At 35.3% G+C, this 18357-nt stretch overlaps 1 protein-coding gene across 5 annotated transcripts in view; it reads right to left on the bottom strand.

The window, feature by feature from the left end:
- Positions 1-1582: 1582 nt before the first annotated feature.
- Positions 1583-18357, bottom strand: part of STRN3 (striatin 3) — a 66823-nt gene continuing 50048 nt past the window's right edge. For all 5 annotated transcript variants that reach the window (XM_055795141.1, XM_055795138.1, XM_055795153.1 and 2 more), the window contains 8 exons: positions 10573-10748; positions 10393-10440; positions 9472-9593; positions 7649-7816; positions 7256-7396; positions 5790-5897; positions 3390-3476; positions 1583-3276 (listed from right to left, as the gene is read on the bottom strand). In XM_055795141.1, coding sequence (XP_055651116.1) covers positions 3107-3276; positions 3390-3476; positions 5790-5897; positions 7256-7396; positions 7649-7816; positions 9472-9593; positions 10393-10440; positions 10573-10748 — 1020 coding nt within the window. In that variant the 3' untranslated portion in view covers positions 1583-3106. The remainder of the gene's footprint in view (positions 3277-3389; positions 3477-5789; positions 5898-7255; positions 7397-7648; positions 7817-9471; positions 9594-10392; positions 10441-10572; positions 10749-18357) is intronic.

The following is an 18357-nucleotide window of genomic DNA, read 5'->3' as shown; positions in this document are numbered from 1 at the left end:
CTAGAGGTACTATTCAACACATTTAGGTATCCTTCCATTCAGGTTCTGAGCCAAAGTCCTTTCGGTCTTTCTTACAAAAGAGAAGTAAATCAGTCCTCTCGTAAGTTAAGGTGTTTTTGCTAAATAAAAACATTTATTTCAGCACTATTGTTTTTCCCCATCACCAGTACTACAGCTCTTCTGTTCAAAAAAACCAAAAGCCAAATAAAGGTTTTAGCATGTTACACCCCACAAAAAACAAAGACTGTATTAGAAATAATTGTCATTATTTAGTAAATGAAGCACTTGATCCACTATACATTAGTGAACTAAGATGACCGTTAAGATTTCAATTAAGGAAAATAAGCAAATATTTTTTTTGTTTTACCATTTCAATTTTAATACAATTAAAAAAAAAGATCAGTTATGCATGGCAATGTTTATTAAACAATCACATTTCATTTAAGCATTAAAATGCAGCAGTCTGAAAAGCTGCCAGAAACAATGTTTGGCTTCAGAAAAGGCGATTATGAAATTACTTTCAATAAAATTCAAATACTCTCTTGTCTGTTGATTAGTTGAATGCTTTAGACTGGAAGGAACAAAAAGTGCAAGTCAGCTGAACGTCACTTTCAAAAGTAAAATCTTAGTGTCCTACAAGCAGTTACTGAAAGGCCTCACCTCAATCTTCAAGATAAAGGACAAAATTCTCCAATTTCTATACAATTATAATTGACTGTAACATTTCAAACAACGTAACATTATTACTAAAACAAAATTAAATTCAGAATATAACTGCAGTTTTCTGCCTACCAGGAGCACCTTTTTTTCCCTTTTTTTTTTTTCTTTCTTAATTCTAATTTGCTTGACATGAGATGGCATGAGATACATTCTCAGTGCAAAACTGGAAACTTACATGGAACAATACAGTTACAACCACTTACAGGAACATGTTCTAGCTTAAGGTAATTTATACCTAAACATACTACTTTCAAAATCTAGGATTCGTATTGTGGTAGTCTGTTTCTGCTGATACACTTTCAGGAAAGTGACTCATCACAGAGTAGCTAAATGTTGCAAAAGGCTAAGCTCCAGGTCAAAAAGACTGCCCTTTTGTGCATCATCTTTATTGGAGGACTTGTAAAGTAACAGACAAAGGTTAATAGATAACATTTGACATATGGGCAAATTTTAAGCATTTACAAAAGGATTTTTTATAATTTTCTTTTTAAATTTAACAGAATGATTCATTGGTAGTTTGAAATAAAAACAGAGGACCTTTCTGGCTCCTGAATCTCGAGACAGTGAAAACCAGCGTGATTATCATCTTAAAAAGGCTGTAACAATACACCAGCAATTTTCAATTTGTTCTTGTAAAAATCTCTAAAAATATTGTGAAAACATGTTCTTATAAGTGGGAACTGCTGCTTGAAACTGAACACTTGGTTGACATCCAGACAACTATTACAATTTTCCAAAAGCAAAGCAGCTTATAAGCATAATAAACAAATGGTCATTTTGCTAAAGTTTAGACCTAATTTAGTAATTTGTAGAATGACACTTTCAAACTGTGCAACATAAAATAATGTAGCCAACAGTAAGATACAGGTACACCATTTAATATTTATTATATGCATTTTATATACATTATTTTTCAACAGCTGTACTTTTGCTATGTGGTACAATCTTAAAAATTTGCTGATTCATAGTTTGTAAAACAGAAACCTTACAAAACTCATCAAAACTCGCAAACTGATCAGAAAAGTTTTGTGGAAGACTAGAAAAAATACTTTATTGTATTAATCATGCATTACACAAACAAAATCTTTAGTTACACCATAAACTGAAGCACATCTGAAAATAAAATAAAAGCAGGGAATAACTAGTCAAAACACAGCAGATTTATGAATCTTGAATCAACTACTTTTGTATTCTATTTGAAACGCAAATAAAAATAATTTTCACTCCAAAAGTTCTGAAACAAGATTGCTTTTTGGAATCAACTCCACTCCAGGTACTTAACCAGAAGAAAAAGACTTTCTTGGTTTGCAACTTTAGAATTATCAAATGTCCCATTTTCTCTTCTATTTTAGACTGTTCAAAGAGTGCCATAATAGATATACAGGGCCCTTTAACACACTACATAAAAGGATATAAAGACCAACAAAAAGTGAAATAAATAACAATAGGCCATTAGCAAGATGGGTAATCCTTGATAAATAAACTCGTAAATACAGTAAGATGTACAAAATATCACATAGTGATAGGATGCCAAGATTAAATTTTTTTTTTAAAGAGTTCATTTGGGGGTGTTAACCCCTCTGTGTTTCATTTGAACACATTTTACAGTCCTTTATTTATGAAGACAGTTATGCGATGATGAAGAATTAGCATCCTTATGCAAGGACTTAGCTGAGCTGTATTAGGCAAAAGAAGGGAAGAGTGTGGTTACACGGCAGCGGGTCAGTGAGATCTCTGTGTTTTAGGGTTCTATAATGCAGAAAAACATTATCAATACAATCTTGAGCACTGTTGTGACAGGCTAAATATATAAAAAGACTTATAAAAACTAGAATTTTATCCAAACATTTTGTGCAACTAATGCTAAAATATTTTAAGTTAAATTTCCTTTCTTTAAAGCAAAATAAAAGTTTAAAAGGGGAATCTGTGGCATTCAACTGATAAACAGAAGATTACTAAGAGATGAAAAGAAAGCTACTCTTGGAGCTCACTTCCCCCCACAAGAGCACCACATTCCTAACCCTAAGGCAGCACACAGAGTCCAAAATAAGTCTTTTGTAAGATCAGACTCCACGTTTGCTTAAAGACACCTAAAGAACAGACATACGCTCAGTTCATATCCAGTCAAGGCTACAAATACTGGTTTTCTTTTTTGTATTTCTCCCCACCCCCCAAAATACAGTAATTACAGTTAAATGAATGAGCCTGACGTTGTTCAAGATGTGGTGATTTTTCACCAACTTATACCTGCCCCACATTAAGAGCCTTTACCCAGGCAGATCAGATGTAGTGTCTTACTGGTAACCTTATCATTGATGGCAGTGACGCATTCCCTCTTTTTTGTCCAAACAGACCTGCTGTTATGACGCAGGTTTGTTCTGCTATGTCACACAAATACTTTGGCAAGGGCATCAGCTCCTGCACTGGCAATATATGCTTTTGACGGATGAAATGCTACATCATAAATTGATTCATCCAGCTTTTTCCTATGAGCTGTTATTTCTTGCACACATGTCTTGCTGTCCAAATTCCATAACCTAATGGAACAATCATGGCCTGTTTAGGAAAAGAAAGAAAAAAGACAAGAGACAAAGTCAGGTTTGTTAGGCACTGGAGTGCATCAGAAATGCAAAATTTATAGATATACAGAATAAGAAAAGAATCCTTACTTCCAGACATTAAATAGATTCCATTAGGATCTACAGCTAGACTTGTGACAGCATCCAAATGAGCAACCATAGAATGGATCATTTTACCTAAAAAAAACCCCAACAAAACCAACAGTGAATTTCTGAATTATTCTTTTTTTAAAAAATAACATTCCCAATTAATGCAATATAGAACAGACTTACTTAGATCCCAACAATATCTGAATGATACAATTCTATTAGAAATCACTGTTTCAAATGCAGACTCTTGTATAAGTATATTGGTAAATGACACGCAACGCAAAAAAGCATTCCCATTATAGTGCTCTTTAGCCATCTGACAATTAAGACCAATCCTAAAATGACTGGGTGAGAACCTCAATTTTCAGTCCCTTAAAAGTCCTAATACCTACCCCAGTAGGACAGAGTATTGATGAAACTTTGTAAAAAGAGACTTAGTGAGTCATACCAGAGGTCCATCTATCTCTGTCATTGCTAAGAGAGAGGCTATTGGTGATAAACCAGGGAAGAAAATAAAAACAAGCCAACTGTAAGTGATACTTGCCCAGAATACTCTCCAGCTTCTAACAGTTAATTGTTCAGTTATGTCACAGACATGAGGTGTTATCTCTGCATTCAACTACGCTTAATGCATTTCTTGCCAGTGACCTCCATTCCTGGACTCTTAATAGCATCTTACGATGCTTTTTGGGAAGGAGTTCCAGAATATTTAACTGCACATAAGACCACCTCTTTCTGTTTTGAAGCAGTCACCCATTGGGGGTTATCAACTGGACCTTAGTTCATGTATTGGAAAAGACAGAAATAAATCCCTGTAAGACCATGACCAACATGAAGAAAGTATATCATCTTCACCAAGTCGTCTGTCTTCCTGAAGAACCTCAGCCTGTTTAGTTACTAAGATTCTTCCTGAAGAAGCTAAAAAGCTACTGAAGATCTCCAACCATCTTTTAACCATTCTCTGAAACATTTTAATTTGGCTACATCCCTTTTGAGATAAGGAAGACCAGAGTAACACAAAGTACGCATGTGGATACACCAAGAATTCATACAAAGGCATTAACAGTGATTCTTTTTGTTGTTTATTCCTTTCCTTCCTCCTAACTTTCATTTTGCTGTTCTGACTGCCAAGAAAAGAACTGACATTTTCATCCAGCCTCTTCTTACAACTTTGTGGTTTTACCTTGAATAAGAACAGTCAGCTCAGTGATTATTATTTTATATTATAAAGTTTGTTTTTCCTTACATGCGTCATTTCACATTTATCCACATGGAATTTAATTTGCCTGCTCTTAAGTCTATTAAGATCTTTAGTTCCTCCTCGTCAGCCTTCATCTTTAATACCCTGAATTAATGAATGTCAGTTAACTGTCAACCTACTGTCCCCTGTCCAGATGATTCTTATTATGTTGAACTGCCGCTGATCCCTCCAGGACATGGTAATTTATGTCACAAACAGACCATCTACTTCAACTTTCTGCTCCCTGTTTTTGACTCAATTCTTTGTTCATGCAAGATTTTTCTCCTTATTCTACATCTTTGTTTCCTTGAAGTAATAAATTTTAATTTCAAGAACAATCATTGCAACACATTTAATCACCACAATTCAAATACATTCATGGCAGGTGAGAATGGGAAAAAAACATCTAGTTTTTTTCTTTGAAAACAAAAAACCCAAGAATACTGTCCCCCACTCCACCCAAAACAAACATACTTAAAACAGAGGTTTTGCACATGTGCTTACAAGTCAGCTTATGCTGATTTCTTTCATCTTCCAACTTTTGGTAGTACAACATGCAGGAAGTGACTGATAATTTGATAAATGGGAAGTTTATATTCATTCTTACAATTATTCCAAACTTTTTGTCATGACAGACTGTGCAGTTTTTTCCTATACCTTTCTTTCCCCTTTTTTCCAGATCCTTTTCTGCCTTACAAACTTCATCAGCAACTTAAGTGTAACACAGAATCCCATTACTACAGTGAATTTAGGGTTACTTCTAGTCTAATAGGTACTAAGTAGTGTTCTTTACTCTTCAGAGTTGAAAAACATAAAACTGATATACGCTTATGAGTTAAAAGCTTGGTAATGATGAAGACAGGAAGAAAATGGTAGACATTCTATAAATTAGCAAAGTGCTAACTTTAGAGGACCTTCTCGTCCCTCACAACTATCTCTGTTTTGAGAGAGTAATTTCTGACTGGTGAAGTCACAATTGCAACAGGTATCACTATTTCATAGAAAAGGTACTGAAGAGGTTTAATCTTAAAAAACCCAGAGTTCTCTTTTTGTAAATCTGCATCACTAGTGAGTTTTCTACAAATGGATTATGTCCTATGCCCATCCAGATTTACTTTAAACATACTGATATATACAGATTAAGTTCCGTTTATCCTTACCCGTTTTGTTGTCAAAAAATTTGATGTGTCTATCTTCATGTGCTGTAATAGTTACAGGAAGTGTGGGATGACTTACTACCTTGTTAATATGATTATTTGATTGTACACCTGAAAATAAAACAAAAAAAATATTCACCTGCCTTATAGGGTTAAAATTAAAACGAGATTATTTTAGCACTACACTTTATCTTACTATATTAACTAATATATAATAAGAGCATCAATATTATTTAGGAAGAACATCAATGAGTCTCGTAAGAAATAAGTTTCTTGCTTTACCGGATGGGGCTAAGACTCTAGCCAGTGTACTGTCAGGCTAAAGCTGTGTAAGTGGTTTATACACATGAAGGGCTCTTGACTGAGGTAGCAAACAAAGCAAGGAAGTACTGCAGGGGCAGCACTAGCCAAGTAGAAACAAACTGTGGCATCTATAATATATGTTTAGCACACAGCTCTTATACATCCACATCAAAAAAGACTGGGGGGGTGGGCAGGGGAAGGATCCAAATAACTTAAGTCAACCCAATCTATTAAGGTTGCCAGATATGTATACGTCTTATTTCAAGTTAAAGAAACATGAATGGTTTAGAATGTCGTTAGAAGTTTTTAGAATACTCTTTAAAAAACATTTTCTTATCTTGATATGCCAGTGTTTCAAGGCTTGTTCCCTTCACTTCTGTGCTTAGTTTTTGTTGATTTCATTTAAGATTCTCTTCAAACTAGGAGAGGTATTTCTCCAATTTGTGATTTTCTTTCTCACTGTCAATGCCAATTTTTGCACGTTATTTAGAATATAGCTTTTACATGGTTTTGTAACTGGTGGTGAAGTCTTTATATAACCTACTTAATACAGTAAGTAGTAAACTAGACTGCTTGGAGGGGAGAAGCAAATTCTCTCCCTATATTATTCTTTAGATCTCATTTCATAGAAAGGAATGACCAGAAACTGGCGTTTTTCCTTATGGAACACTTTCACAGGTTCAAGAAAAGAAGCTATCAATGCTCTTCTATCTATACAGTTTCATCAGATACACTGAATTCTCAGAGCTACATTTTTGTAGCACCTTATTTGTAGCAACAAAATTTCTAATACTAAAAGTTTCACAGGAGAGAGTGTTTCAGCACAACCTGTGTAGAATTCTGCACTGAACTAATATTCTGCTTAACTTATTTATTTATGTTAATATCCTCCATGTCAAGGGTATATAATGAAAAATGTGTTTTAATATGCAATTCAGACAACAGAATCTTGAGAACCCTTAGCTTGGAGAACAAAAAACCATGGCTTTCAAATCCTGCTAATCCACAATCTTTTCCATTGTTCCTCTTCCAAGCATCTAACCAACTTCCAAAATGCATGATGCAGGAGAGCAGCAAAACTTTTTCATTTACTTCACCATATAATAAAACTTTGAAAAAGGCACCTCATCCAAGATGGATAGTTAATACAAAACAGCTTTACTTACCAGATTCTATTTGTGATGAAAGCATTACCACTGACTGGGATGTTTCTAAATCATAGATGACTGTGCTGCCAGTGTTAAAAGATGCCACCATATGAGCAGGGTCACAACCTATAAAGTCAACTGATGTAGGTATTCCATGCTCTAGAAAGAGAGAAAAATGTCTTTTGAAAGAAACGCTTTAAAAATCCTTGACAGTTTAAACATTTAGTTTGTTTTATACTCATACTTCAAAGAAATTCACTCCCTCCTTTAAAATAGTGCTACAGCACCAGGATTACTTTATTAAAAGATTTTTCCCTTTAGTCCTAGTTTTGATAAATGGGGATAATGAGCCTGGATGCATCATCAGCTGCCTCATAACAGATTTTCAAAACCACTGCAAAAAAACCTTACCTTTTTCTCCATTGTAAGTGCAAATACAGGGCATTTTTTCTGGTGGGTTCCATAATCTAATAGTGCCATCTGCTGAACAAGATAGTAAGTGATTCTTTACACTGCTGTAAGCAAGACCCCAGACTGCATCTGTGTGAGCAATTAATGTGCCAGCTAGAACGTTTGGCTCTGAAAAAAAAACCACAAAAGTTCAGAAATGAAACCTTCTCAGAGAAGAAACATTAAATAAGTATTTCTTGTACCTCAAGATAAATTAAATTCCACATAAACCTGTCATATGCCCCCCCCCCCCCCGCCCCCAGCCTTTCCTGTTTAAGCAATAGCTAGAAAATTACACAGGAAGTAGTTTTGCACAACCATCGCCGTAATTCTAAAAAAAAACCCCAAACAAACAAACAAAAAAAAACAAACCACCAACACCCAAATAAAAAATTCCACCAAACCAACGAGCCAAAAATGCCCCCACAAACAACTAGGTCCCTTTTTCCAGAACAATTCATGCTTGTCATCACCTCTTCTCAGAGGCACTTGTTTCTTCCCTTCAAACTGAGCATCTTAAAGATGCTTGGTCACAGCCCTTGCTCTGTACAAGGTGCAAAAACATCTGACAGGATCAGCAAACACTGACAATGCTGTTTTTACTCTGCATACTCTGACGACACAGGAGCATGCTCTAAAACTCTCAAGCACTGTAATAATTAAACCAAGATTATTTCTGCTATGGAACAGGGAAACACATTCTTATTTTCTTCTCTCTGATACCTCATAGTTATCTTTTATAGAGGGTTTCTTAATCTATTCTCTACCAGGCATTGAGTAGAGAAGTGAGACAAAAAGCTAAGAAAAAATAAGATAAGGAAAAGAATAAAGCCAGAATTTAATTTTGTAGAAAATTAAAGACAAGTTGGTCTTGCAATCCAAAACCCTGCTAACAAGCTTTAAGGAGGAAAAAACATCCTATTAAAGCTCTTTTTTAAAAAAATAACCATCACTTGAGTAGAGACAGTTTTGTCTGAGGCCCATGAAAATTATACCAACAATCCTACCTTCACGAACAAATCAGACTAGTCTCAGTGATTAGACTCTACTGAATAAATTTTTAGCAGAGGGGCATCTATGTTTTAGGGGACAGGGTGCAGCAGTCTTCCTAAATTGGCGCAAGACAGTACTGCTTCCCATTCCTGCCCATCTCAGTGCCACAGATTACGCAGCCTGAGTGTTGTATTAGCTCACTCATTACATTGACAGAAGGGAGAAAGGAAGAATTCTTGACTTTGTCCCATTCAGGCTTCACTGAACCATGGAACTGCACCCTTAGAAATACACTAAACACAAAATGCTGATCACCAGCAACAGCAGGAGACTGATGCACAGTTTTCCAAGCAGTTATCAGCTCTTTAATTTTAGAGACATCGGTTATGGGAACAGAGATACAAATCAGAAACATGGGACACAGAATTTGAGTACACTCATCTTAGTTTTCTGAGAAATTCCTATCAGGAAAAATAAATAAACATTCAAAAATCTGGAATTTTGGTTCAAATTCGTAAGCATAAACATGCTTCTTAAATAAGAGTTATGATAATTTTTTTTCTTTAAACCTCAGAAATTGCCAGTCTTCCTGTTTCAGTTCTGTACAAAGTAGATCACCAGTGCAAGCAGGAGTAATTAATGATTAACACATACAAAAAGTTGAAAATACACAATTTAGCTGATAAATGGCAATTACATTTCACAAAAGCTCTAGAAAACAGATTAGCATCAAGCAGAAAATTAAAGCTGAAGACAACAGTCATAAGTTGTGTCTTTTAAAAGGTACTTACCATAGGTATCATATGGATCCACATTAGGGCTAGGCATGTTCCACCACTGGATGGTTGCATCAATACCACCACTGAAACACTGCTCTCCATTGGAACTAATTGCCAATGACAATACAGGTCCACTATTGGGAGAGACAGAACAAGAGGTTTATTGATACTGCCTGGATAGAAATTAAAATCTGACTTAAAAAAACCTGGATCGGAAAGCAGTTTAAAAACATTCAAACTCCAAAGAAACAATTCTGTTAAAACCTTTAAGTCTCAAGTGATACCAACTTCTATTAAAATATTCATAACAAATTCACTAAAACTATCCAAATTCAAGAAATTCAAACCACCACCTTATTCCTCAGAAACAACAGTAACTACACCTACAAATGGTGCTTTTCCACAGTGCATCTAATGCCAATCTAATAGCTACTTATGCTGGAAGAGGTGGTTGCAGGAATTCAGAATCCTCCTAGTCACATGCTTGATCTCCTGATTTTTCACTCATTGAATCTGCATTCAACGGGGGTTTTTTTGGGTCCTGATGACTGCATCCATACTTTTAATTTCTCAGACCTGTATGTGAAGATACTAGGCAAGCCTAATAAATTCTAGCTTATTTATCTTCTTTATGTATATAAAATCCACAGTCCAAGACATGGGCATCACTCAGGTGATTTAATTATCGTGTTCTACAACCTCTCCTTTCCATTGCAACTAACCACATTTGCCACTTCCTGTGCTTGCGTTACCATGGTCTATGCCAGTTGTGACAGGGACTCAATTTTTACCTGTTTTCACAAAGTATAACAGACCTTGTCTATACGTTGTAAAAATAGAATATATATTTGTGGCTTTTACACTGAAGTGACCTATGAAACCATAAGATAATGACAATATATTTATCAAGCATTAATTATGTCAAACACTTACATATGAGCCCTAAATGTGTAGATGGGTTCTACATCTAAAGAGGCACTCCTAAAAGAGAAAGGAAGAGTTATTACACTACACGAAATTTCTACTGAAAAGCTCTGAGAACTTTTAAGAGTTTAATCAATTTCAAAGGCATTTAAAACAGAACTGATGTTTTATAAAAACCCATATACTTGCTTTTTGGCAGGAACTGTTTTCTGCAAATTCCAAAGTTTTAGAGTATGGTCCTCAGAGGCTGTAACCAGCACAGGCTCTACAGGATGAAAAGCTAATGCCCGCACTCCATCAAAATGACTGCGTAGCGTATACTTAGGGTTCCATGTCTTTCGGAAGGCATCTTTATTAGCTGGCAGCTTAAAAAAACAGAAAAGGAAAGGAGTAATAATTTTATCTTGGGTTCAAGAATACATATAATATGTATCTCCCTGTATTATAGGAAAACACACTATTTTTGATTCAGCTAATGCATGTTCAATCTTAAACCTGCATTTATCTATTGATCTGTCTACATGCATCTCTAACTCCCTCTCTCACATGCAAGGTAGTCTGCAGATTTTTCTACTGTCATAGTTTCTTTTGTCCCAGAGTGGAATGGAGTACAATGCTGAATAAGCAACAGGAAGTCTTGATTTTCAAGAACTGGCTTTAACTCTTCTGTGCAGTGGTATTTTAATTCTTCTTCCCTGAACAAAGATAAAGGTTTCATTGCTTATCATGTGGTCTGCACCCAAGGAAGAGATTACAACTGCTGAAAGTTTATTATGTTTAAGTGATAAATGAAATGAGCTTCAGGTCCCTAGTGATTGACCTTCTTCAGATGAGTAACCTGACTGAGAATGACAGGAAACACATAATTCTTGAATACTTCTACACATGAAGGTATGTACACACAAATAGGTAATCCAAATTTCAATACATATTTGTCATAATTTCAAGCATAAGATTACATATAAGTATTTTTAAAGTCTTCAGTGAGTTTTAAATATATCTGTGAGACAGTAACTTAGTTACTATATGAAGCAATATATACAAACTTGACATTTATATATTGTGAACATCCAATTCATACTCTTAACCTATAGACTGTTAGGCTAAATTAAAAAAATTACAGCTGCTTGATATTAATTATAGGTAACTCTGAGGAGTTACCAGAAAACCTCAAACTCATCTAGTGACTGCAAGAGACTACTTTACAGCTTTGAATACATTTTACATGATGCAGAGAGCAGACCCTGAAAAGACTACATCCCATTTGTCCAAAGTTTCCATGAGGAGAAATAAATGTGCAGATACTTCTCTCTGCCCCTCAAGTAATAAAAGGAGTTTAGAAAACTGACTTTAGTTAGATGACCAAAATTAGCACACTAAGAATGAACAGAAACTAGTCCTATCCTCTGCCTTGCACACTATCTATTCACCACATAATTGTTAAAATGTTTCTCAACTATAGGCCAGAATCTCTCAGTATCCCAAGATATTTTCACCAACACTATTAACAGACTAAAATCTCCCGTAGCTAAAAAAAATCTTAGTAACTTATATGTGTCAGGACTAAAATAAAAATCAGATCATAACATAAAATATGCTGTACTAAGTACTCTTGGACCAAATCTATATCCTGGACTGAATTACCACTACTCACTCAAACTAAATTTGATTCTATCCAAGCAAAATAAATAGAAAGGCTCAGGCAATAAAATTTACTGTTCTGAGTTACAGATGTGCAGGCACTTACTTTTGCCTTATATTAACGTAAATTTCTGGCCTAAGCACAAAGTATGCCAAATTCAGCTCAAGCAACAGAAACTTGCTATACTGACATGTAATTTGTATTTTTTTTTTAATACCATCTAAATACATATCACAACAAAGCATTTTGTTTTCAGACTTCCTACTTCAGAGTATATTGAATATCACAGTATTTTTATTGAGACTTAAATTATTTAGCACTACAGTGCATATTATATACAAACTCCTTAAAAAGAACAATCTTTGTTTCAGGAACAGAATGGAATTCTGGAGTTCTGCAATAAACTTGATAGATTTCAGCCCAAGCTGCATATTTATTCACCTCTCAATCTACAGTGGATAAGAGAAGGGGGGGGAGGTTTTTGAAAAAGAAATTATGTTTTTCTAGCAGAGTCCCTCAATATTTTTAATCCTGATTACGTAATGTATTCATGCAGCTGGATAACTCATGTTGCCTCATGCATTTGTGGTTATCTGGGGCCTGGACAAACTAAAGGCAAAGATTTGAAACAGCAAAACATTTGGAATAGCAATGGTTAATTTTAGTGCACGTTATTATGTCTCAGATTAGACAGAAGACCTTGATTTTTATGTACAAAGTGCATACACACCACATGGATTTCTATTACAGTTGTGATGAAGAGTCATTCAAGAAAATCAGGACCGAATACAGTGGTCCTTATTTTTCAAAAAAAAGGAAAAAATTCATTAAATTTTTTAATGGCTGTTGCAATCATAATTTCATTCTCAGCAGTTCTGAGGAATCTGCTAAAATGTGAGGTACAGAATTTACAGAAGTTATGAAAAACAAGGTACATTTCCTATATTAAGTACAGCTTTTAAGCCTTAATTTTTTAAAACAGACTTGAACATCTTAGTTCTTTTAGAAGGCACCATGAACACCTTCCTAGAAATCTAGTTATATATAAGCGCATTTTTTCTTGTTTAATTCTTTTTCCCCCCCATCCAAGTTTCCACTGAATCTTGACATGCTTACTGCAAGAGTAACAGAACTGGCACATCTTTAAGAAGAGATCCTTGCAACCTCTAAGGCAAAACCTAACTACTAGTGCATTTTAAAAAAATATTACACCTCAGATAAACACAGTCAAGGGCTTGGAAAAGGGATTTGCTGATTACAAAGAATAAAACATGAGATACAAAATGGGCCAGAGATACAATGGAAAAGTAGTAAAATGGGACCCTGTAACAATGTTCTAAAGTATGACAAGCCTCTCAAAACAGAAGGTGGACACACTGCCCCATTGAGTCTTAAAGCTCTACTGTAAATGCCAGAAGATAAAGCCATGACAAGACAGGCTATGGAACCATACAGCTTCACTAGCTCTTTCTCCCTTTTCCCCTGAACTTTGGCGGGCTTTACTAAACAGGACCAAAAGGGGTCAGCTGAATCCTTGATCCTAGTCCCTAGTCAGCAAACAGCCACAGAATAGCTGATTAGAATAGCAGGTCTACCAAAACCAAGAGCTGTTCCCCTGCCCAAAACCACCAACCAACACCCAAACAAAAACTCTGCCTAGGTCAGGAGACAAAACTCTTTACATGTCCTAAAAAAATCTTTACCACAAAATCTCCTTAGAAAAATAGAAACCAGACAAACACCACAAGAAATTGCTAAACAGATCAGAGGAGCAATCAGAAATCAGAAATGCCTACTTTCTAATACTTGCTCAATTAAACTTAATAAAAATCTCTTTTTGCCTTCATTTTGTCTGTATGGGAACACAGGCAAGCAACCTATCCGTTCTGCCTTGTAAACCAGTAGCAAATCAGACTGAAAGAAGCTACACCTCAGCTAAAGAAAAAAATAAAAACCAAAGACACCAGGGAAGGAAGATACTCCTTGCCCGTGTGTTCAACAGAATCCTTACAGCACAGTAAGGTGATGTGTATTTCCCTGTCTCAACCAACTACTCACCTACAGCAAACAGAGGAATTAAAAAGCAATACAGAAGAATCGGAAAGCCATAATTAGTAACTGTAGTCAGTGTCTTTCAATGTTTTAATGCTGTTTTTCCTTGATAATGTGACTGATTTGAGATTTCAAATTTAGATGCTCTGATAATTGCGGACTTTCCATTTCACAGCGAGTCCTACAACAGAAAACTACCACCATCCTGTGCAGGTATGAATCCAAGAATATACATTTTTCTTATTTGGTTAACAATATTACTCCCTCGGCATACAAATAATTACATACACTGAGGTAAATATAAAGAACTAGATATCAAAAAGACATGACTTGAGATGACTGTACTGTATTATAGATGGCTAGTCTTTTGGACAACTTGTGCACTAACACATTCACATACAGAAAAAGTTTCAGCTGTAGTTGAAATTCTTAAGGTTTAAAACTTGATCTCCATCTTGTCCACATATCCTTTCCTTTTCAAAACACCACCCTCATCAAGGAGTGATACGTGAAAACTAGCGAAACCCTGTTGTGGCTTAATTCATGCGCTATAATGGCTCACACAAGCCATCTGAACAGCATGGACCTATTGGGACCAAAATGGAAGAAGTAGGATTAAGTGGTTTGGGTTGTTGGTTTTTGTTACTGTTGTTTTACTTAAACCAATTTAGCTGAGCATTACCTGCTTATTCGGAGATTTACTAGAAAAGAAGGTGGACTCAGCTAAGCTCATAGGGGCATGAGATGAAGATGTCCTACAAGTACAAGGTAAGACATGGTCTTCTTGCACTGCAGATCAGTTACGTGGAACAACTTCAGAAATTAAGAACTATCAAGGAATTTTTAACCTGAAGGAACATTGTGATGGAGAACTAACAGCATCTGAATTTCAGTCTCTTCAGATTCATGACAGGATCTGGTAAAAAAAAAAATTATTTCCATCTATGTTATCTGATACTTCAGGTTTTTATTTACTGACATAAAAAGACTTCAGAAGCCACCATACACTTTTCAGATATGCTTTAAAAGACAGCAGATATGCTAAAAGCACTGGGAAAGGAGGATTGGATAGGAAGGAAAGAAAACAAGTGATCATTACGGTCAATCACTTCTCATTCCTATTCGGTGAATGAAACAGGAAGAAAGCAAAAATTTACTTCATCTTTCATCTCCTGTATCAGCCAGATATTCAAGTATGAGATAACCTCTCCCCACACATCTCCTAAACCAAGCTGTAACTGAAAAGCCTCTAATGAAGGGTCTCAGTGAGAAAATTTTGAAAATCCAGCTACACTGAAGCAGTAACATCATCTTCATCTACAGGATCACTGACACCTTCAGCAAATTTGTGAGGTACTGCCTTCTGCTGCAAATTCTTTATCTCAGGCAGTATTTTATACTTGTGTATTTATCACCTCTATTCTCTGCTTTAAGTTTTTCAAGAGCAAAGGCAACTCCAAGTTCTATTCTGCATTGTGCTTTGCACAATAAAAAAGTATTGTCAGGTTTGTTGCAAGTACCACGAATTCTCCTGAAACAGTCTGATCAGTTGGTGTTGATTGTATTATTCACTGTAATGCTTCCTGAGTTTGTCTTGGCTCACCTGTCTATATTCCTCCTTCCTGGAATAAGAAAAATGGCTGCACACTTTTATGAAGAAGCTGTACTTCACAAAAGAGAACAATATATTGCAAAGTTGCAATGTTGCAGTCAAGTATGACATTTTCCACAAAATCAATCTTGCTTCTGAAAGTCTCTCACAGGCCATCCTCTACAGGCCAACTTTCCCTACACTACTGGAGTTCTTGAAGGAGACATCAAAAATTCCTTCTTCTACATGAAAGACATTATTGTAATCTCTTTAGCATATAAAGAAGTATGGCGTATTCACTATTATGGCATCAGAACAAATTAATGACTGCATTAATTTGATCTAAGATGCTTTTAACTCAGCGTTGGCCTCTGACAGTACCTAAAAACCAAATATACTTTTAGAAAAAGTACAAGAATAGTGCTGCTGCTTCTCACTGTTCTTCCAGACTGCTATCATTTCAGCCCAGGAACTTGTTCCTTCTATGTATATAGTAATTCTCAATGGAGAGCTAATTGGAGAACAATGGATAATAATGACCTATAATAGAGATATGAAGTATTCTGCTAATACTGGAGTTGTAGAGAGATAGTGGGATCTATGCTATTAATTGTTACTGATAATCATTCCTATGACACTAAAAAAGCCAACCACAAATGAAGCCATGCAAGATACAGTATTACAGACCAACCCTAAGGCTCATCATACTAACTAGTCCATGCATTAATTGTCCAGCATACAGGTTGACTTGAGATTTTGGTGGGCACAAGAGGAAGAAAGAAGGGTGCTTAACAAATACATTAGATTTTTAGGAGAAAAAAGAAGCAGAAAATTCTGTGATCGTGAATGTGTGCCTTAAGAGCCACAAGTTATCACGTTACCTTCATAAGTTTAATGAAGGGCAAGTGCGATCCACCAGACCTTGATACTCCAAAGTTCTGAACTTGGAAATAGGACAGACACAGAATGCAATCCAATTGCAAAAACAATTTGTGATCTAATCTCACAACTGTAGCTGCCTCACTACTGAAAGTATACCATTTAGTTTTTTGATGCCTCACATTTACTGTCAGTAAAACAGAAATAACACTTAAAGAAAATAATCATCTGACAAGTTCAGATGCTTGATGAGAGATTCCAAAGTGCTTTAAAATAAGTACTTCTCCTCATGCAAGTTAGCATTAAACTAAACTTTTCTTAGCTCTTTGATGAAGATACAGACAGGAGCATTTAAAACTTACTCAACCAAGTAAATACAGTAGTATTTAAAACAAACTCCCAACTATTCAACTTCATAGTTCCCAGAGGAATTTACTACTAGATAAGAGTAGTGGTTAGGAACATCCAGGTCTGGATGTTTCAAATTTAAGCTGCCTTAAACCATTTACAATTGAAGCTTTTAAAAAATTTTTCTTTGAAGTCCACTTTTTCAAAGATTTCATTGAAACTTTTTTTAAAAAGTGGTAATTTTCAAAACAATTGTACATGACCCTCAAGTCAGACACATTTTACATGTGACTTACACTGGAGATTTAGTGAGACAGAATGCAAAATCCTGAGAAAGTTAAGATGCAAAGAGCTGAAACTGAACTCTGGTATTATGTTGTGTAATTTCCCAGAACTGTTATGTCATTTGAAATGAAAAAGAAAACATGAAAATCAATCTTTACTGTGAACAGGGCAATATATTAAACAAATTTAGAAAGTACTCCAAGTATTTGGAAAAGTTCTTTCATTTGTTTTATACAGTCCAGTAACAGAAGGACGGATAATTAACAGTTTCATCTGTTATTCAGGCAACAGAACTATGGAACATAACACTGCAATAACAGAGAAATGTAAGTATTTGCTCTTACTTCATTGCAGCAATTAATAATCCTACCAATTATAAATATTGAAAGACAACTATGACTAAAGAACAAGTATGTAGTCACACACAAGTATTTTCAAGACCCTGTAAAAAGCTATAAACAATTTATTTCTTCACTTTGCAGATTTTAAGCTTTCAATAAAATCCCTAAGAATGGTTTCCAGTACGAACACCATGTATCTAACTTGAAAAGTTACAGAAACAAGGGAGGTACCTCACGAACAACCGTATTAGTAAAAAAAACCCAACCAACAACCACAACCCAAACCCACAAGACACTAAGTACAATGTGTGAGACTTACCTGAACCTTAACGAGCCATCAAATGTTACTAGCCAATGAAAAATTCATATACCACTACTGGTAGTAGCTTAATGAATATGGTCAAAGGAATGTCAGAATACTCTGGATTATAATAAAAACACACCCTAAAAGCTTACATCTCAAATACACTACTATATATAGTCTATGCTGTTAACACTACATAAACATAAAGGGTAGAACAAAGAAAAAAGTTAATATTTGTGTTTTGTACATGCCATGTCTTTGCAATATTCCATCAGTACATAATTGCCATTTTTTTCAAATTCATGTTAAGACAACAATCTGTATTTTATGTCATAAAATCTGAATTAAATTATTTCAGTAGAAAACAAACAAGTCAACTCAATTTTTATTACCCAAATTACTTAACCCATTCACAAGGTGCTCCCTCCTCCTCCCAAGTAATACGCTTTTTCTAATGAAACCTCTGTTTTCTGCATCCGTAACGTTCAGGGTGAGGGAGAGGGGACCCAATTATTATTGATTAAACTGTATA

Source organism: Falco peregrinus, chromosome 1, assembly GCF_023634155.1.
Source record: "Falco peregrinus isolate bFalPer1 chromosome 1, bFalPer1.pri, whole genome shotgun sequence".
Classification (NCBI taxonomy): domain Eukaryota; kingdom Metazoa; phylum Chordata; class Aves; order Falconiformes; family Falconidae; genus Falco; species Falco peregrinus.
The sequence above is the reverse complement of the archived record's forward strand: the minus strand, read 5'-3'. Positions and strand labels throughout refer to the sequence as shown.